Raw genomic sequence first — 22,579 nt, forward strand, 5'->3', positions numbered from 1 at the left:
TCTAGAAAGTTTTATGTTTAATACAGAAGGAGAATCAATGCAGTGTCTTTGTCCAGGAGATAATTAGACTCATTAAGTGCTACACAGTCAGACAACACCATGCGTCCCAGGAAATCAAATCCATCCCTAAGAGTATTAGCTTCAGAGTAGATATAGAGCGACTCTTTATTAACAAATTCTGTTTACCTGCCTTTGCAGCACCCTTATTAAGAAGAAGAAGAAATCACTTTTTCCTCCCAAAATTGTTTGTGTTATAGAAAGGGGATGACAGCAGATTTCTGGTTTCCAGCAGGGAATGGGCTGAAAGTCACTCTGCATCAGACGTGACCCGCGTGGGACATGAGAGGTGACTGACGTGTGAACATTAACACCCGCTTATTGATTTCAGTCACTTTCAAGCTCCATATTTGATGTCTGGTTCCACAAAATCATCCCAGGAGCTAAACACTGAAGCCAGCATGTTGACTTAGGGATCTGGAGAAAGGCAACTGGCACCAAACCACAAGCTGATGTTCACATGTTTTTGAAATTTGCCAAGGAAAAGAAGAAGAAGAAACCTTCCAGCCAACAAGAGAGGTGGGCAATAACCAACACTTGTGGGCCAGGGCTCCTGAGCACAGAGCAATACCTGCTGGGGAAAGGGACGATCCCCAGCCTTGGACCCCTGGGATGCTTCCCAGCCTCAGACCCCCATCAGATCTTTGTATTACTTGGCAATTACAAAGTTAAAGGTTTCCTGATGCCCAAACTTATGAAAGGAGAGGTAATGACATATGTTTCTTTGAGGAAGGCATTTCAAACTCAACGCACTGTGGGACCTACTGGAACAGTCAGCGACATCGCCTCCAGATAAACAGCCTCCCTTCCAACATCTACAAAATCCACCCTGCTACTCGCAGTGAACAGGACAGACATCTGTGTTCTCATCTAACTGGAATAAGAAGGGCCTTTTTCTCAACAGGATTGTCCACGCCAAAAGTGACTCGATGAATGACAGTTCCTGGTTTAGGAGGACCCATGTTCTGTGCAGGATGAGCTGCAGGTGTTGCTCCACTCCCCTCTACACCCGATTACTTGGGCTGAGAGCAGGGCAGGTTGTAGTCATCTACAGAAGAAGCTTTGGTGCCATTAGCAAATCACCAGATTTAAACACATTATCCCCATCAAGGTAATGTTGTAGCCTTTCCTGAGTGAAACTGGGATTTTGGTCTTCTGATGTCTTTGACCATCCCTATCACATGACAGCTTGGTTCAAGAGACAGCCTTCCACCAGTGAAATATCTCAAGTTCACCATAGCAAACCTCTGAAAAGCAACACCTTACAGCAGTGCCAAATAACACAATTCCAAGTGAAATTTGTCTCATGCAAAGACCCACTCACCTGGAAAGCTGAGAGCATCTGAAAAGTGAAAGAGCAGTTGCTCCAACCAACCAGGAAAGCCACAATCCTCTGGCTGGACCGGGATTGCTTTCAAACTCATGTGAAAGCTGAGCGCAAGCCCATGTTTAAGTGGCTGTCTTCCAGAGGTATTTAAAAAAAAAATCGATGGGGTGTCATTTTCAGAAGTAAACATTTACCACTTCTATTCTATTTTGAGCATTAAAGGGAAAACAGGCTGTCACAGATACGGCAGCAAGACAAACACATGGCAAAGCTGAACTTCCAACAGAAGCTTAGAGGCAACCAGACAAATAAAAAAGAAAAGGAGAGAAAAAAAGCAAATACAGCAATTATCCTCACCACACAAAAAATAAACCAGCCAGTCACACCAACCACTGCAGCTCGATATAAATCCCCTCACATTCCAATAAAAGAGGAAAAATCCTAACAGTTTGGCGGTGTCGAAGATGCCCAAGGTCAACAGCTGGAGGCTATTTTGGCTGAAGCCGGTGGGAGACTCAAGGCTCTCATACAGAGCAGCACAGTAGAAATCACATCAGGGGTGACTGTCACAACCAGCTCCCACAGACAGATCTGAAAGGGCTTGGCTTTTTTTAATAATGTTGTTTTATTCAGTTTGGGTTTTATTGGTCTTTAACCAAATGACATTTAATTTGTGGAATAACCAACTCTATGGCAAGGTTTTTCCTACATAAGCATCCAGGGGTCTTGGACTATGAACTGCATCTGCCTGCTTACCAGCAGGAACAAACATACCCAACAGCAAAAGTACAACTGATGGATTTTCTAACCACGTATAATCATGGGATCCAGGATCTAAAAGGATCCAGGACCAAAGCACGCATAGGAACACAAGATTCTTCCCTCACTTTGACTGCACTGTCAGAGTCAACAAGCAATATCTATTCCCCCCCCCCCCCCCTTTTTTTTTTTAATGGGGAAATAAATAGAAGGAAGGGCAGGGGGTAGAGAAGGGAAGTACCTCGGGATACAGCTGTTACAACTAAAGCCCGGAACAGTTCATTTGAAGCCTTACGGAGGCACACAAACACAACCAGGCAGAGGTCTTTTGTAGAAGCTCAGTAGTCTGTGGCAAAGCTGGGATGCTGCTGTTTTTTTCTCTTTCCTTTGCATATGCACACATGCAAAAAACCCCAGGGAAATAAGAGGATTCCATGATCTGCATCTTCTTCCTTGCACACCATCCAAAATGCATGGCAGGATATTTTTAATTAACCACTTTTTAGAAGTCTATAGCATGGAAACAGTTGTGTGCAGAGCCTGGCTCACCCAAAATGAGCAATGCCTGCGCTGGAGCATCCAGCTGCTGTCTAGTCTCTGAGATGCTTCAGAGATTTGTGCAAGGACCTTCACAGTGGACACAGGTTGGAAGGCACTCCTTCCAGTCCAGTTAGGTATACGACAGCATTATGCTTTGAGAAATGCTAGGAATTATATTCTTTATCCTTGTTAGCTTTGATTTAACTATGGACACTCTCATTAACCATGTAACCATCTGCTCCATCAGGCTGGAGGTTTAGCTCGTGGCATCAAACTCCCATTCTAAGTCTCCTGCCTTCTGCTTTCTTTACATGACCCTCTTTTTTTAAACAATAACAGATAAAAAAAAGTCACATTTACCTGCTCTGTAAATACTCCATGCTTGTTATGAGCTGCACCGCAAATGCCTGCGCCACCTTCCTGTGCTGGGTAACAGCATCATGAGCCTGGAAGGTGCAGGGGTCATCAGGGAAGCAGCTACCAAAACCCACGCAAAACCCTAATTATGTGGACAAAGCACATCACAACAGCTCAAACCACTTCTTCCCCCAGAAGGTATCTCCACAGCATGGCTCAACATCCCAGGCCAAGCAGCAGGAGGGAACCCAAAACCAAACTGCACCATTGACTGAACCGTACAAACCTGGGGCTTTTGACTCACCACGTTGGCAATTTGGCAGCCACCCCCCAGCACTTAATATTAATTTTTCAACATTTAAACGTGCTTCAGAGCAAACACCAGCAGCAGACCAAGAATGAGCAGTGCTGTAGATTCACTGAGACCTCAGGGAGAGGGTGGCAACCCACAGGCCTGCTGCGTGGGCTTGGACAAGGCACAGGCTCAGGTGCTCCTCCATCTTTTCCTCCCCCTGTGCCCACCACTGGGGTCTCCACAAAGATCATTCACCTCTGAAAAAGACCCCACGACAAGAGGTGTTGAGCAAAAAACTTGGTGCTCCAACAGCGGAGACATCTCAGCCTGCAGAGGAATTAAACCCATAAATAACCTGCATTTAATGAGTCTCCCTATGTACACATGAAGCGTGAAGTAGCCTTAATTCTTCTTGGTCCTATTTGTGCCCCTTAACGCGGAGCAAGGCTCTCTCCTGGTCCCCGTGTCCACGGGCTGAGACTTTCAGAGTTACTTGACGCAAACCAGAGCCATGGCCCGACCACGACTGGAGCGCACGGCTCCACAACTGGAATGAACGAGAAAATAAATAAATAAATTACATATTTCATCCTCCTCTTTTGTGGCTTGTATTTTCTTTTGTATTCACTTTGGGAATAACATTCTTTCCATTGGGAAGAGTCTGATTTTCCATTAAATACAAAGCAGCTGCCATTTTGGAAACAAAAAGTTGATTAAATACAGATTTATTTTTTTTATTTTCTCCCCTAGTGTACGAAGAGCTAGAACCACGCTTCCTTCTGCTGATTTATCAGGGCAAAGCATCTGCCAATTACGGCAGTAGGAAGACGTAAAGAGAGTGAACTGAATCGCTTCATCTTGGCGATATAATTTTATAATTTGAAGTAATTAATAAAAGGGGAAAGATCCTGAGGCTCACAGCACAGCACATTGCGCTTATCCTCACAGCAGAGCCCTCCAGCACACTGCCACCAAAGGTTTATCACCCTTTGCACACACAGGGATGCTCCAGATTCCCTGTTTACGCAGATTTCTGCTTGCCGAGATGCCGAAGGAAGGGTCAGCATGTTGCCGTGACGTACAGGCCGCCTGTTGGAAACGCAACTAATACATGACTTAAGGCCCAGATGTTGAACAGACTGGAAAAAATTATGAGCTCAAAATAACAAAAAAAAGTACCACCCACCCACTCCATTTCCACTCCATGAGCCATCAACACCCAGTTAGGGAGAATTTTTTTTTCCCCAAGCAGAGCTGATTGAGTGACCAACACAAGCAGCATATGAAACTTCACCTTGTTTTAAATTTTTCCAAAAACTAAATCATACGTTAAATTTCCATTTTCAATATTTAGATGTTATCTTAAAACAGAAGAAAAAGATGGATGGTCAAAGCTGCAGAAATTACTGTTGCCTTGTTTTTTTTTAATTAACCCATCAGGCTCTCCTTATTTGTTGCCTTTCATGAAACACAATGAAGAAGGACCATGGCGACCATAAGAAATCCATAAGGGCTTGTACTTTTAAATGCTTTTCCTGCTCTTTCTTGCTATTACATCTAACCTAGGTTGCAAGATCCAGAGAGAACTTATCTCCATGTAAAGGCACCCCCAAGATGGTCACAAAATGACATGTCCTTAATTGCAGCCACTTTGACCACACCAACAGCACTCAACTGCGCTCACATGGCTATTGGCTCTGAATGATGGGCATGAGCTCCCAACGCTCCTCCACGCAACCTCAACTCAAGTGCCCTCTGCACAGGGACCTCAAAGGATGTTGCACTTGAAGGCTGGGCTCCTCTAGGACAAGCAGGTCTCCTCCCATGGGTAGGTTAAGGAAGGTAGCTGGGGGCTTTGGCAGCAGTGGTGTTCATTGATACTCCTTAGCATGTTCACAATTTAAGAAGAGCTTTACAAGACTACAGGTTGCCAGGGGATGAAATAAGAGGAAAGCATGAAGCTGCAAAGTCTTTCACTAAAATTCATTAAAGGGGAAAAGAAACCCCATACTTGAACTTCTGATCGGTTTTTGAAAGGTATAGGCTGGGGCTCTGGTGCAGGAAGCAGCAAGCGTGTTTGGACTCCTTACGCTGAGGATGGATTTTCAGCTGCCAAATTCCCCACACCACACATTTGATTCTTTGTGTATGTAGGTGCATGCAAAAGTAAGCATAAAATAGCTTTATAAATCTAAGTTTGTAAAATGAAAATCAAAGCCAAACATGCCAAGGTGAGTACACAAAGGGAAGCAGTACCTAGGGAAGTATGCACACCCTGGTTTAAAGGATTTATGGGACTGGGCATTTTAGCTTCAATTAATTTTCTAAGTGCTGAAAGCAGACAAGAAACCATGTAATTACAAGATAACTTGGCTTACCCAGATTCGAGTTAACTAGTGCTCCTGGGTTAATCAGAGGTCAGCCCTCTCCCCAGCCAACAAAGCTAAAACCTCTGTATTTGAACGCTTTGCTCCCTGCTTTAAAGCAACCATTAGTTCTTGCTTCAACCCCTTCATTTTGGTGAGCATTTGGAATTTTGGAGACACTCGAGAAGCCCAAGAAAGCAACGCACAGCCACCAGCCCGCAGCAAGGCGGGCAGCATGGTGCCCCACAGTCATGCAAGCACTGCTCCAGCCACCAGCCCACCTTCTCCCCACCAAGGCACCCTCATTTTAGGAGCATTTTGACCAACCTTCGTGGCAAGCTGGTCCAAGTGCCCCCCCTCAAGAGACTCAGATCATCTCTGCAGAGCAAAGGGAGCCCCCTGAGGACCATACCAGGAGGATTTTGGATGCTGCTCATGCCCTGTTCATGTCTGCATCTCAGGCAACTCGGGTTTTTTTGTGTGCCCGTATCTACAACACCAAGAAACTCCCAGGATTAGCCACAACTACTTCCCACCGGACATTTTAAGCTCCGCTACAATTACTCCTTTGTCCTGCTGTTTTCTGCAATCAGATTTTTATTTTTCAATCTCTTTTGGACAGACAGATTAGTGATTTATTTCCACCAATTAATACAACTACCTAGAGAACAGAAAATTAGAAGGGTTAAAAGGAAAGTTAGAATCTGTTGCAGTTAAGAACAAAATGAGCAAAGAGCAGGCTAGCAAAGTCCCACCATATAAAGGGATTACTCCATCCCTGACCCTTTCCAGGGGACCTCCAGGTATTATTTTTCATTGATTTACCTTAATGAAACTAATGCACCCCTCTCCATAGGAAGCTGTCTCCATAGCTGTCTAGGCACTGGATTCAATTAAAGAAATAAATACATCTGGCTTCTAAATGGTTGAAAATCTTGAAAAGCCAGAGGCACTACCACTTTTTGCATCTGTCTCTCTTAGGGTACGCTCTAAGGACACCACGTCGGATGGTCGACATTCAACACCACTCCTGGAAACTCGTGGCTGCAAGGGGATGCCCGAAGCATCCCTGCCTGCTCCCCAGCAGCGCGGGCAGCTCCCGCAGCCCTGCCAGCAGCCAAGCCACAGCTTTGATGGAAGCTGGCCTCAAATTGCTTTAACAAGGCTCTTTCTTTCCAGAAGCTGGCGTTGATTTGAGACCTCAATGTTGACTTAGAAACCCCCAGGTGCCCAGAGCCTGCAAATACTCAAGGCTTAGCTATGCTCAGTTTCCAGGAAAAGGGGTACAAGCATCCAACCGTGGCATGAAATATCAATACTACCATGGCAGCTCAGCATTAAAATGACGAGCAGGGGTTAAAGGTGGAAAAGCAGAAGCTGGGGTAGAGGCTACACCTTCGCGCCGGCCGCATCTCACACCGCACAACCGCGTTGAGCAGGACCACACCAACAAAAGAAAGAAAAAAAACCAAACAAAACAAAAAAAAAAAAAAGAGGCACGCTTTGTTCGCACGTGCCTTGCCTTGCAGACATGGGAATAGAGGAAACAAGGTAGCTCAAGAGCACTTTGTTTGCGATCTATCCATGGAAATGCCGCAGCTTTTTCTCTCGCACATGAAACAAGCAGAAATGACAACAATTAGAGGTATTGGTTGAACCAGAAGGTAGGTCTGAAAGGTCTCCTACGCTTTCTATGTGATAATTGCCCTAATCCAAATAGGGAGACAGCAAACATCAAGAACTCACACTATTTTCTGGATAAAATACTATTCCAACACTCCAGACAGAGGGAAGGCTTAGCAGTCCAAGCCCCGGGTCAGAGCACTTAGATCAGGAGTAACGCCAGGCTGAAATCCCCATGGGGGAATTGTCTGAACAAAATACAGGGAGGGAGGGAGGGAGTGAGGGGGGATTTTGCAGAGATCTTTTCTCTTTCAAGCAGAGGTTGAAGATCCCATCATGCTTTCCCTAATAACAGGCATTTCCCCTAATTCCCTGCACATTTAGGGATTCATGGGGGATAAAAGGAGCCAGTTAAATGTGACATGCTCTAAAAGCCACAACTTAGCAATGCAACTGCAACGGCATGCTTGTGGGCAACCTGTCTGGAAGGAAACCCTTTCCCTTGGTCTCTAATTTATCCTATTGATTTAAACCTCTACTCAATCTTTTCCCTTCCAAGACAAAGGACCTTTTCTGGTTCAACTCACCCTCTAACATTTGAGGTGCGAGCAGAGCAGACCAAATGCGCATGACACGCAGTCTTGTACTCACCGACATTGTAGAGTGGACATCTACATCCCCCTACAGAGGACAACACAGGGAGTTGAAAGTCAAATGCAGAAGAGAGCAAAGCAACAGCGAGAAAGGCAGAGAGGTACATATAGATCATCACCCACAGGTGCCTACAACCCACCAATGCTCCAACCAAGGCACCAGCTGCTCAGCAGTTGGCGAACTATTAAAAAAACAAAACATGGGTTCTTTGAACCTGGTCTACGGAGGATGAGGAGGAAATCAAAGTACCACAAGACCAGTGTTATTGCCATTAAGTATACTCTGGAAGTCAACACCCACATGCCTCAGCTTTCCCACCTGGAAGATGAAGGTAATGGATGTCAAACCCTAGTGAGTGACAGCAGGAATCAGCTCTTGCTCAGCTCTTTCCAGGGCAAAGGGACATTATCTAAGCACAGACAGGACTCGTGCAAATCTAAAGAAGGTGTCTTTGGTGCTCAGACGATGTTTTCATGACTGTTGTTTTCCACTTGGGTCCCTCCCAACGTGGTCAAAGCTGTGGCTGGTGCAAAGTTCAAGACATTTTACTTTCAGGCACAGTGTCTTGCTTTTTAAAATATTACAGAGGGATTTAGCTTTTTAAATAACATAGATAATCATTCTCTTTAAAAATAAATACTTCCAAAGCTCTTTCTACTAAAGCAAGAGCTGTCGGGGCTGGCGTATTCATTTGCAACCAGAAAGAGATGCCAATATGGTGAATAAGGCAAAAATGTTTCAGGCAGAGCAGGGACAGTGTTCACGCAGATCCAGCTGAAATCTGTGCCTGCCATCTGGCAAAAATAAGCACAAAAGGAAAAAGAAAAAAAGAGGGAAAAAAACCCTAACCCAAAACCCACTTTGCAGAGAGTTCACACTGAACTGCTCAAGCTGACAGAGGTTACAGTTTGTTCGATTGCTGAAAGATTGCTTCCCCTTCCCGGGTCAGCATCACCTCTTGACCTGCCCTGATTACCTTCCAAAGGAGGTTATCAAGATACAAGACCAACAGAGGATTAAAGGAAACTTAAAATAAAAACAAAACACCCCCCCCTTCCCTCCAACCCTGCTACCTTCCCCCAAGAAAACATCCTTGCTTTGTTAACCTGACAGTTCACTGTAGGTGTTGACACAACCCTCCATCTCTGAGAAGCTTAATGTCAACAAATCAGTGTGTTTGGAGTAGCCCTGTCAATGCGATTTACATTAACTTGTCTAACAAGAAATAAAAACAACAATCAGCCATCAAAGACAAAAGGCTTTTTCAGTCATTCTTTCAAAAGTATAATGCTGGAAATGTTAATTTTTTGAGGCCATAGCCCTTTACTTGCTGAAAACCAGAAACCACCTTTTTTTTTTCCCCTAGAACACTTTTTTCCCCCCCTTAAAGTATTTTTTTCTTAAAAAAAAGTATTTTCTTTTAAAGGAGCCCCGAGCATCCCATATTAATAAGCTCAGCAGCAGCAGTAACCAACTCTCCCTGGTTAATACAGGAAGAGGGCAGCCTTGAAGCCAAATGTTAATTATGCTTTGATTTCCACCAGCGTTTTATTTGCTTTGAGACATTTTGGGCACTTAGTGGAGCATTTTCGAATTGTGGCTCTAAACCACCACGAAAATTTCATGCAGCAGCGGTATGCACCAAACCCCTGCTAACTTCACCATGAACTTTTCCCCGCTGCCAGCACATGCTGTGCCCACCACCATGCCCTTCGCAGATGGGGGCTCAGCATCCTGAAGCAAAGCTGCAAAAAGTAAATCGATTCCAGATATTCCTAATATCAAGCGGTTTCCACCATCTCCCACAATGTCTACTCTGATACTCTGAAGGGAAAAATTAGGGATTGCAATTCCTGCTTGAACACTAGAGAAAGTGGAGACTCTTTATGCCGCTCCACAAGCCAGGACGAGCTTTGGTCTGGGTTAGTTTTCATGCTTGAGCAGGAAGGTTGGACGAGATTGACCCGGTTGCCCGGAGAGGTGGGAGATGCCCCATCCTTATAAATTAGGGTCAGGTTGGATGGGGCTCTGAGCAACCTGGTCTAGTTGAAGATGTCCCTACTGATGGCAGGGGCATTGGACTAGGTGGCCTTTAAAGGTTCCTTCCTACACAAACCATTCTATGGCCTCCAGAAGTCCCTTCCAACCTCAACCATTCTGGGATTCCCCCCAATAAATACAGGAAAAGTTCAGCCTCACACATCCAAAAAGGGAGAGACAAAACCTAATGCCCAAATCTTGGCTCAGTCACCTTTTAGCTCGCTCAGCATCTCTGCTTTCCTTCACTCCCTCTCCAAAACGTTGACTTGAGTTAACCGGACCTTTCAAGGCGGTTTGATCTGCCCTGCGGCACACTGGAGCCTTGACCCCAGCAAGGTTTCCTGCAGACAAGCAGCCCCAGCAGAGACAATGGGATTACTCACACCCGTCACGTTAAGGAGCCGCCTGCGTTTTTGCAGGCTCAGGACTTTCGGCTCCATTCTATTACAGGACAGCACTTTTTGCTGGTGTAATTTTAGCACGGTAACCACCAACATGCCCAGGCTGAGTTTCTTTGATCAGCAGGTGAAGGTTTTTCTGGGTCTAATTACTGTGTGACAAAAGGCAAGTGAGTAGCTCAGCTCCTGCACTTAGTCATCTCCCGAGACTGCCACACTTTTCTTCTAAAAAGCTGCTGCAAGTTCCAGTACTAGGAGAACACTTTTCACTTTTTTAAAATTGTGTAAATTCAACATGGAGGTACCCAACTATCACCTCTGGAAGACGGGGGCATTTCCAAACCAGCAAAGGACATGAGAATAGGAAGGGACAGTGTTGCACAGAGTCCACTTCTAGAAATGAGAAGATGCTCCCAGGATAGTGCACAGTAACTTGCTTTTCTTTGTGAGCTACTGGCAGGGTGGAAATCCTGTATTTTACAGCTGGACCAGGCTGCAAACTCATTTCAAACAGGGCAGCAACTCCTCTTGCATCTTAACGCTACAGTGCTAATGATTTGGGCTGGATTTGGAACAGCAGTACAGAAACAGCTCTGCCTTGCCACTAGCAATCCTGCAATACGTTCTTATAGTTCTAATTCACCCTTTTTGGAGATACTTCCTTTCCCCCTTGAACCCCTCTCACTCTTTCCTTTCACAAACGAAGCTCATCCCACATTTTTGGTGCTTTCACAAATCTCTCTGTCATTTTCCTGCATTGCTTTAGACAGATGTGGGCTTCTACACACCTTATCTCCCATGTTTCATTTAGCAAAGTCCAGAAACTTTAACGTGTTTCTAAGTAAGCCACTGGAAAGAGGCCCTTGAACCCTGTAAAGACAAACCAGCAGAGACACCGAAGGACCTGGGTGCCTTTTAGATGTACCCTGACTCTTCCTGACTTGCTCTCACCCACCATTGCTTGCAAGGGTATGCCAGGACCCGCCAGCAGTGGTCAGTGACAGCACCTTCACGGCACTCCTCTAAAGGAAGAAACTCCAATGTATATAAAAATATCCCAGACCTACATCTCCTACAAACCACTGAACCAGATCTACAGCTTCACAAATCAGATTGCAGCATCTGATGGACTTGCCTCCGCTGTCTCATGAGGCTGTCAGGAGGATCAGTGCCATGCAATGCTTTGAAGATAAGGTGCTGCACTGCAAATGCAAACAGCCCTCTCCTCAGCTGGGCCCTTTCTAGTCCAGTCCAGGAATAGAAAAAGGCTGCTTTGATCTGTCTCGGTCCTTTTTAGACCAATTAGCTGTCCTCCCGGTCTCCCAAACAATTCTGACTCACTCAAAGAGGAAACATTAATATTTGAGGAAGATAAATCACCCCAAGTCCATCTCATAAATCACTGTGGGCATCTCTCCTCATCCTCATCTCTCTCGCTAGCCATGCTTCATGCTCTGGTGCAAAGACTCACGAGTCAAATTCCATTACTTGTGTAAGTACTCCCAGTATGATTTGTGGAAGCAGTCTCCAGGTGATCTATCACCCCTGTGCAGCCACATCTTCCTTTTTTAAGGAGAAATGCAGCAGCTGAGGAATACAGCCACCTCCAAGCACCTCCTGAGGTGGTCCTCAGGACCCGTCCCGTGCCTGCTCTCATGGCCACCAGCCACACAGCTCAAGGCTGCCAACAGAGGTGGCATTTCAGCAATAAACCTGGCCTGAACAAGAAGACGGATGAAAGCCATTCCGACCTCTCTGCCCAGGAGTGAACACTTTTTTTAGCAGTTTGCTCCACTGCTAACAGAGCCAAGAAAACACCTTCTCCTCAACACCACCTCTAGGCACAGAGAACCATGAAAGCCACTTTCACTTCTCTTTTGGGGGCTTCTCCATCCACAGCAAATCAGTTCTCATCTCCATCCTGCTGTCAAACCTTCCTGCTGTGATAAAAAGGCCAAAGACATGAGCCATGCAGAAGGCTGCACAGTTTTGGGGCTGCAACACCTCCTAAAACAGCTCTGGATGGCTTGAACATCCTTCCAGCAGAGCAATCATAGTGGCATAAACAAGCAGAATGAAGGAAACTGCCATTGTGTATTATTAAATCTTTTCTTCCTGTTTATATCCAAGCTAATGAAAGATGCCTGGTGCTGGTGTACTATAAACCTGGGCATCCAGCAACAACAAATAAATAACAGTCCAGGAAAGAAGAAAGCTCTGAAATCACTTTTAGAACAAATACAGTGTTCAGTGGATTTGCTATTTCAAAATACCTGCTGATTGAAGATACTTGTAAGTATATACCCAGACAGCTCAGAACAAATCTTATTTAAAGGGGGGGGAAAAAAGCTGTTTGAGCAAAAAAGAAACTCCCTGATGATTCTATTTTTCCTATGCAATGGGACATTACTCCGCCAACTGCAAAAAACCAACATAAAATACATTTTCTTGATTGCAATAACAGCATAAACACAGGCATATTTTAGACAGCAGAGAAAAGAAAGAAACATATGCTGCCTTCCAACAGAGCAATATTTTGATGTAAGGCATTCAGTGACTTGACAAACATTTGGAAATGTATCTGCAGTTCAAATAATAGACACCCAGATACTGGCACCTCTTGAAAAAAATCTTGAACGTCCATTAAGCTGAAAGTTAACATATCTAAAATATAGGTGGCTATTGAATTATGATCCTGATTCTGCATGGCGGACTGTGATAGTTCCCTCGTTCACGTATACGCAGACTTGCAAATACTTGGGGAGGCGCATGAAATAGCTTCCTTTAAAAACAGATTTGTTATTTCATAAGAATGTGGCAGTCCAAGGCTCCATTTCCATCACACTCCATAAAGCTTGAGCAACCATTAGTTTCAACATTGGATGCCCGTGCATTCCCCAGACAGAAAAAGAAAGTAAATCGCTGGAGATGGCTTACCGGGAGGTGGGTGAACACAGCAAACGTGCTGCGTAGAAAGCCAATGAGATCTACAAGGTAGTCGCTGGCCTTGCTGCCTGGTTCCATGGCCATCCAGTCGTAGTCCGCCAGCTGCAAGAACTGGTCTATCTTCTGGTTTAGGTTAGTGTAAATCTCCTCCTCAGCAGCATGGCGGGCATCCTGGGAAACAAGATGTCACATGGGATGGAGTCTCCATACCACAACCTCTACACAAGTGACAGGATGGGAGACTGACCCAACCTTTAGCCCTTAAGGTAGCACAACACAAAGCACCTGTAGGCACCTACATGGTTGCTACAGCCTTGGGTTAGCTCAGACCGGTGGGACATGTGCCACCAGGTCAGTGGTAGGCCAGGTCAAGCTGATGTCTGCTTCTGACACAACCTGGGAACCAGGAAGACAAATCTAGCACAGGATGGAAGAGAGAGAGCTGGGAGAGGAATGTCCCATCTGGAAAAATGTGGAGACCCACTGATACGTGTGCAGGTATGGGGTGCAGGAGGGCCGCAGAGGAACCTCCTACCAGAATAACAATAGGAAAACTCACCCTTAGGCCAAACAGGCAGATGATGCCCTAAGAGACAACAAATGGACTTCCCTGGGGACATGGGGCCTTAGTCTCTTGCTGAGTTATCCCAAGGGCAAACCTCACCTAAGCAGTTCCCTGCTGTTGCTCAAGTCCTCAGTGCTGTTCCCATCTCCTGCTCTCCAGCCATGGGACACAATTCAGGCACACCATAGTTGATCCAGTTACGGCCTTCAGATTTTATATAAAGTATCTGGGTGGACACTCCTGAGTTATGATTTAAATACTGGGAAAGTCTAGCACTTTCTGCCAGCCCTGATTTTTAGGGGATAATGCTAAAAAGAAGTGGAAAGATACAGAAACATAAGTTCTGAAAATCTATTCTCCTCTTGGGTGAAAGAGGAGAGCTTGTGTTCATGGCCAGACATGTGTAACACTGTATGGCACTCAAACAGCAAAATGAAAATTCATTTAAAAAAAAAAAATATCAGGCTTTTGTTTAAAAGCTGCTTATTCCTTTAGATAAGTGCTGCAGTCGCAGCCTATAACTTAGGGATACAAAGGCTCATGATCTTGACAGAAGTAACGCTCCAGAAGACAAACCCAACAGCTAGCCTGATGGCGTCAGCTTGCCAGGATATGCCACAGTGACCTTTCAGCTCAGCTCAGCTCCCTGCACGCATGCATCCACACACGCGCTCCGAAAGCAGATACTCTCCAACCACCCTGGAGATGGAGCCACCAGCCTTCTCACCTTGAAGGTTGTGGTCCCGTAGAGTTTCGTAGTGTGGACAGTTTCTGGAAGTACATTAGTGATATTGGTTATGAATTCCTCTAGGAACTTGCAGGATTTCTCCAAATGGGTCGTATTTATAATAATCTGTACAAGCTGCAAAGGCAAAAAAGTTATTCAGCCATGGTGCTCCTGAAGCCAGGGACGTGCCAGGTTAGTGGATGCCAATTTATAAGAACTTCTGGTACAAAAAGCTGACGCTGTACAAACATACTAAGCTCTGCTACATGCTCAAAGGCTCTCCTCCTTTAACAACATCAGAAACTTAAATAAAAGATAATTTTGGGGGGAAAGCATTTCCCATGACAGCCACTAATACCACAAAAGATTATTTTTTTTAATGACTTTCCTACATTCAGCTGTCAGTCAGTGCTCATTTCAGCACAGTCCAAATACAACAGGCTTACCAAAAAACCACCACGTCAAATCACAAGTATTCTGTCTGCTAACAAACCCGAAATAATCCGTATCTTGAGTGACACCAAACAACACCGTACTAAGGCATTTAACAAAGAATCCACAAGGTTTAACTTTTCTGAGGGTGGTGTGGGTGAACAGCAGATCTAACCCTGGTATCTTTTTGGTTATCATACCCACCATTATCTGCAATTTTCTTAACACTGTCTCCACAGCTGCCTTCACATGGCACTATTTTGGGACATTAAAGGCAACTACAGAGTAAAAGCCTCTGCTGAAGTCAATCAACACAAACATTCACAATCCAGAGCAAAACAATCCGGGCTTCCACTTTAGGATCACTGGCTTGGAAGCATCATTAATTCCTTAAGCAGATACCTTTTTTCTGAGCAGACTGCCGTATTTTCAAGGTGCAACATAAGCTATAACAAAACCTTTCCAAATAATGTCTAGCTCAATATCATGCCAAAACAGTCGTCTTGCAGACACGGAAGGTATTCTAATGCTCCAGAATGATATAATTTAATTGCTGGAGTACGGTGTGGCAGTCCGCAGTCACCTCCCCTAAAGAAAAGATTTTGAAACACTCACAAATCTTCTGAATGAGATGGATTCAACAGTGACTTGAGTGTTGCAGGCACAGAAATATTGAAGTTACACCACAAATGTTATAGTGCCCAACTCTTGCTAGAGCCAGATGACATGAGAAAGGGCAACGGTCACAGTTTGGGAGGTTCAGACTGGATATTAGGAAGGAAAAGAATCATTAGGAAGGGTAGTGCAGAACTGGAACAGCGTGCCCAGAGAAGCTGTGGAACCTCTGCTCAGCAGAAATTAAAAGTCGGGTAGAGAAAGTCAGGGTTGGCACGATCCAAGTGAGCAATGATCTCGTTGCCAGTGGGAGGTCAGGCTAGATACTTCCAGAGGTCCCTTCCAGCCAACACTTCTTTCATTCCAGTCCAACTTTTGTTTTTAAATCAAATAATGATTTATTTGAACTCCTCGTATTGTACTTGGTCCATGAAATGTATGACATGGGTAACTAGGAGGGTTTCTCATTTCTGAATTCCTTGGATTAATTTTGTTCTTGATTTTTGCCTTCAGACAAGCACTCATTTGTGCTTCCCTGTGTCAGATAACTTTGACATCATGATCATGATATTCCAGCTGTGTGAAATTCCTCCTAAATCTCTTCTCTGATCATCACAACTTACTGGTCCAGATCAGCTATCACACTTGAAGGACCTATAACTTTGATTCTCTTCCACCACTTGCTAAGAGCTTTTCTGCTCCCTCTCTGGCTCCTTCAAGTTATGATCTTCTCTTGAATTTGAAGGCATAAGACCTTCTTGTTGGGGTACTCAAATGAAAAAAGATAGCAGCATCTTTTCCTTCTCTTTCATTGAGGGATGTCAGGGTTATTCAAAACACCGGGATTATTTTTACAAACTTCAACATCCACTGCTAAGAGGTAGCCCCAAAAAACAGCAAAGAAAAATAAATTAAAGAGGATACAGACAGGGAAGGTTGGTACACAACCTTGCATTACCTTGTCTGCTGCTTGGAAAGTGACACTGGAGAGCCCAGAATGGATGCTGTTGCTTTGTGCATAAATCAAATCTGGGAAGTGATAGTTATACAAGGTACTTAAATATCTTCTGCAATCACTTTTGACACCAGGACTATGCTTGCATATGATCTAGGACCCTTCAACATACCCTTTAATTCCTGTGCTGCACAGTCATATCAACGTCTTTCTTAAGAGGGAAGGTCTGAGAAACACATCAGAAAAATGCCACATGCTTCCATTTGGACAAACAGGTCAATGGTTACACAAAGAAATGAGGCAGGAGGCAACAAAGATGCTCAAACAGTTTTTCTTCAATCAAATTAGAAAAAAAACTATGGTAGAGATAACCCCAGGAAAGAGCTAGTTGTACCTTGGTAAGTGGTAAGGAGCAAGAGGGTGAAAACATGAGAAGATACTCAGAGGAACACCAGTCTCTGGACATACTACACCTTTATTTTAAACTCAGGTTGTGCTACATAGGCTTTACTCGCAAAAATCCTCTTCAGCTCTAAAGCACATGAAGTAGTCACTCTCAGCCCAAAGAAAGGCATCACCTCCACTCAGCGTGGAAGATGCCAAGGAGCATCTACACCATCTAAACCGGGCACAAGCGGCTGAGGGGACAGCCACACCCAGCTTGCCCTTCCTACACTCCATCACACTGTGTGAATGTTTGCAACAGCAGCAAAAAAGATCGTTTGGGGGATGGATAGTGCAGGGATAGTGTTGCATTCCTCTGTGGAGGGAGTCTTGGGAGGAGCAGGAGGGAAGAGGAATTTGCCCCCGGGGAGCAGAGAGATTCCAGACTGTGAGATAAAGGGCTGAGGAAGAATCGTGTGTAAATACATACCCGCTGTAAATGCACTAAACACTCCAAAACTCACCTCCACAGGGTATTTACAGCGTCCAGAGAACAAGACACATTTCTACCATACAGTCAATTAAACAACTGCAGCTGTATTAATACCTACTCATTTAATAGCAGCATGCAGAGGCCCCACTAAGGAATCCAAACTGCCCTGGGTACCACACGACCCCAAACAGCCATGATCTGCACATTAAACTCTTCAAAAATCTGACTTTGTGCACAAAGAAGTATTGATCACAAAAAAGAAAATGCCAATATAGAGTTTGTACTGTAGCAACGTACTGAAACTGCTTGAAGCATCACCAACAGATGGGGACCGCTCCCTCATCTTCTCATAGCTCACATTTGGCTCTTCTCCTGTCCTCCTTGAAGTCCTCTTACTTTAATTCAGATATATAATGCTCTGCAAATTCCAAAGAGGAGTAATGCTAACAGCAACAGCAAACAATCTTCCTCTTTCCCACAATATAAAGTGTTTCTTGCTTTGTACAGCAACACTGTGTGGTTCCATTATCATTTTCCAGCCAATTTTTTTATAATAAATGCTCCAAACCAACATCTCTAAAAGTGCTGTATGAAATTCCAGGGGGCCAAACTCCCTTCCTGTCACCCTGCCCTGGGAATGGGTCTCCTCAAAGCCGTGTCCCACCTCCGTCAGCCCGACGTTTTTCCTCTTGATGACATTCTGTAAACAGTTGCTCAGTGTTCGGGTCAGCAGCAGGTTTGTAGATTTTCTAATCATATCATCAACTTCAGTGGAGCTGAAAAGTAAAATTAAAAGAGAGATGTGCAAAATGCTCTATGGGAAGAAAATCACTTGGAGCCCTCATCACCCAGTCTTCTTCCCAGCCCTCTTCTGACTCAGGTGTGATCACCCATGCACTGCTTACAGGGGCTGACACATCAGTATTTACCAAAATACCAACATTTTAGGCCTTTTTGTGCATATGTCGGTAATGAACAGGGACTAACGCATGCTAAACCTACACCCCTGAGCCTCTCCTCTTAGTGGGGCTGGTCCAGCATGGGTAAGAGCAACAGCACTAACCTGTGCAGCCCACCCAAAGCCCTGCACACATTGCTGGATTTCTGCAGGTTCAGTACGCAAGGGGAAAGGGATCAAAGACCTGCAATGAGGGCAAAATACAAAATCAACCCCCGAATACTCCCCTAACCTCCTCACGGCTTTTTCTTTAACTAAATCAGACTGGATCCTCTCGCAACATGTTCGTGGCCTTTGCTAGACGGCTGCATTGCTGAAGTTTGGGGGTCTGGCTTTCTGCTGAAGTGCTGCTGCCCCTCCAAGGTGCACACCAGCGAGGTGCAACCTCTCCTTTCCACGGGAGGTTTTGGAATCCCACCCTGACACAGGCTCCTTTGATCTGTCCTTGGCCCTGCATTAGCCCTGACACCACGGGGCTTTTTCTCTGGCAGCACAGTGACAGGCAGCAGTTAAGGCAAAGAAAATTTCCAACTGGAAGGCCGAGAAGCATTAATAACTTTATGGCTCCCAGTAAATCAAGCCCCTGACCTTTTGCTCCTTCTCCTGTTTTACCTGACAAATGGGCCAGATTACAAAGCAGGGGTTGACATGAGAAAAGAAAGCAAACCTTGCATTACCCCACCGCTGGCGTGCAAGTTGGGGGATGCTGGGGTGCTGCTACCGGGGTGCCTGCTGGCACAGGGGTGGGCGCTGCCAGCCCTTGGCCAGCCCACACTTCCCAGATTTCTATGCCTGTTTAACATTAGAGCAGATGCACTGAGCCAACCCCTGGTGCAGCAGTGCCTGAGGCTCAGGAAAGCAAGACTGAGCATTCTCCAACAGCAACCCTGTGGTCACAGCAGCCCCCTGGGCCCGCTCACCCTCCCCAAGTGCCGCGCGTCCTTCAATCTACTCAATTTTTGAAGTTATTCGGGACCATCCTTGTGCTGCTGCATGAGAATTTCACTGGAATCCCCCAAATTCCCAGGAGAAGTGGCAAATGCTGCTCCCTGCTCGCGTCTCTGAGCAAAGGCACGCTTGTGTTTCCGCGAGACCAAGAAAGCCGTGTCTTGCTGCAGCTTTCCCAAGAAAAGCCCAGCTGCACAACTCCCCGTACGCCCAGCAGCTGCTCGCCACACTGCGCTCCCCAACAGGTTTCTCTAATATTTCCTTTTCCCTGATGTTTAGAAGTCTGTTTTTCTGAGCTACACGCCTGCCAAGGGTTGACCACTGTCTCTTCCCAGTTGGACGCAAGCAGAGCAGGGCCAGCAGCTCAGCAAGACCCAGCTCCTGATAATTTAAATTCAACGTCATCAGCCAAAGTCTTAGTGTGGGTCTCTTCTAGATCACCACCACTGATCCCTGTGAGTTTATTTTCCTTCTGGTTAGCGGGGAAGCGCATCCTGTGCCAGCAATGATCAGAGTTAGCCCACTTCATGTCCCAGATGGACCCCTTGGCTCCTTCTCGCAGGGTTTTGATGTGCAGTCCAAGGTGATGCATTTGGATTTTTTAAAGTGGAACAGAAACCAATATGTGGAGGGAAAAGAAACCAGCCAATGAATTCTTCTGGTCTTTATACTATGGGTAGGGATCTCAAATAAGGTTTTACTTAAAGATAAACAAAAAAAACCCAAATCCCAAAACCCACCATGCACATACTCCCCAGGCCCTCCATCATCCCCCAGGAAGAACTGGATTGTCCCAGTCCCCTCCACCAGACAATAGCATGGTTAAATACAGCAAGCACAATAAAATCTAACCCTGTGATGATCTACAGATGGTAAAAAAAGACACCCGAGGAGATATAAAGCAAAGGGGTGGTACAAAAGGACCCTGTGACACCAGGGGCGGCTGCCTGCTGCTGCCGGAGCAGCATGGGAACCAGGGAAGGGGGCCAGGGAGCCAAAAGGGCTAGATCCACGCTCAGAGAGGGTAAAAAAAAAATATGTAGGGAGCAAAAATACACAAAGCTGTATCTTTGTACAAACACTGTGGCCCTTTCGGGATTTTCCCTGGGAAATGCTGAAATGCAATATATAGGGATTCACAGAGCAAGTCCCCAAGGATGCTGTAGGTGCAGAACGGGTGAGGCTGGAAGCGGAGCTGGTGGCTGGAGCTTCCAGCATCTAGTGGAACCAAGAAAGCAGAGATGAAAAACACAGGGGTTTGGACATGATGTCAGCTTTTCTCACTAAACCAACATGGCAATCAAATAGGTCGCACTGGAAAAGCTTGTGCTTTTTAATTCAAACGTCAACCTGTCATCAGGGCGTCGAAATTAAACAAGCCAGTTACTGTCTGGCTGCGTGTACGCCCCGAGACAGTCACGCTCTTGGCAGGAACAGGATGCTGCTGGCCTCTGCCTGACGCCACAGCCAGCACTGACGGCACGAGGTTGCCATATCACCAAATGGCTTTGGAAATTGAGGATTTGCTTTAATCGCTCACTTCAGCTGCAGGAACACCTCAACCACGATAGCCTCCAGGGCATAAACAAGTAGTGCTTAGTAATACCACTTAGCACTTCCGTGCTGCTTTTACTTCTTCAAAGCACTTCTAATCAAGCCTTCTCTGCAGACACACCATTTCCAAAGGTTTCCTACTCTGATTTCATTTGTTGGCTGCACAAGCTAGAAAATCAGGTTGTAACTTTAGTTACATGGTGGGCCAGGCAGTCTGGTAACCTCTGTGGTCGGGTTCCACCAGAGCAACAGGATCTAGAACATGTCCCATGAGGTCTACGCCCTGAGTAAGGAAAAAAAAAAGTAAGCATTCCTTGGGGGTAAAAAAAAAAAAAAAAGAAAAAAAAGGAAAAAAAAAAAAGAAAAAGAGCAGGATTTGAGCAGGTGCTGGACTGCAATCTTCCAAGCCTTCCCTGGTTCGACAGAAGAGGAAAGTGAGGGTGGAAACAGGAGTGATGAGTGTTAGCCACTGCCTTGCCCAGCACTCTCCTGGGTGAAATGATGAACCAAGTGGTAGTTCACACCAACCACGCAGAGCCAGTGCCCAGACCAGTGGGACCCGTTAGCAGAGAGTAATGGTACCAGTCAGCTGCATGGTGCTAACTCTCGCCTGTGAAGCAGAGGTTGGGTCTTGCGTCAGCAGATGGGTCGGATCTCCATTCTCAATACACAAGAGAACAAAACCCCCATATGAACAATATTGTTCGTGGGGGCTGCTTGCTCCGTATGTCTGATGGCAATTGGATCTATCAGCTTCACATCAGTAGAAGTTGGTCGTGGTGTGATTGTTACTAAGGCTATGCACCTACTCCGTGATCACAGACCAGTAGGAGCACAGGAGCAGTAATGCAAGCTATTAAAGAAACTACATTATCTCCTCTCTCCTAAAGCTGGCTTCCAAAGGACCTACCTGATGTAGTTTTCCAAGCCCCTGATATTTTATTTTATTTCAATAACCTTATGTACTTAGATTATTTTCAGCACTTTAAAAATTGTATCATGAGTTCTTTCAGGATTGATGCTTTGTTTGGAAAAAAAAACCCAAAAACCAACCAAAACCAAACAATCAAGTCCTGGTAGATTAGAGCTGACATCTCATCCTTCCACCCACTATTTTCCAAAGATATTCGCTATCTTTCAAATGGGAAATTCCACTGGATCGGGTGGAAGTCTTCTGGTGAGTAGATACTTTCAAAGCCATCTCATCGATGAACTCAAACACATGCTTTTTAACAAAGGCAGGACTGCTGAAAATATAAAGGAGGTTTTCTTTCTCCTAATGAAATTAATAGAGCCAAACCAAAAAATTACAACCCTTATAAATGCACACCAAGCTCCAAATTTTCTTCAAATACTTGAAAAGCAAAATAACTTTAACAAGCATATCAACATAAAGGAGAACACTCCTGTCCAACAAATACAAGAAGCTAGTTTAAAAAAATAATTAGAAAAAAAAATACAAGCTGCATTTTCTGCCATAGGCTCTGGTCTTCAGGAAAAGACCGCAGAGTATTTAAGCGAACCGTCTGGGTTAATGACAGCTGATGTCCTGTATCCCATAGCAGTAGTCATGACCTTCAGGCCTC

The 22,579-nt window shown here is 45.2% G+C and overlaps 1 protein-coding gene across 3 annotated transcripts in view; it reads right to left on the minus strand.

Annotated features, from left to right (window-relative positions):
• The window catches only part of EXOC6B (exocyst complex component 6B), a 312,139-nt gene that overhangs the window by 95,924 nt on the left and 193,636 nt on the right, over positions 1-22,579 (minus strand). For all 3 annotated transcript variants that reach the window (XM_055706488.1, XM_055706484.1, XM_055706491.1), the window contains exons 16-18: positions 18,198-18,309; positions 14,655-14,789; positions 13,354-13,533 (exon numbers count right to left, since the gene is read on the minus strand). In XM_055706488.1, coding sequence (XP_055562463.1) covers positions 13,354-13,533; positions 14,655-14,789; positions 18,198-18,309 — 427 coding nt within the window. The remainder of the gene's footprint in view (positions 1-13,353; positions 13,534-14,654; positions 14,790-18,197; positions 18,310-22,579) is intronic.

Source organism: Falco cherrug, chromosome 1, assembly GCF_023634085.1.
Source record: "Falco cherrug isolate bFalChe1 chromosome 1, bFalChe1.pri, whole genome shotgun sequence".
Classification (NCBI taxonomy): Eukaryota; Metazoa; Chordata; class Aves; order Falconiformes; family Falconidae; genus Falco; species Falco cherrug.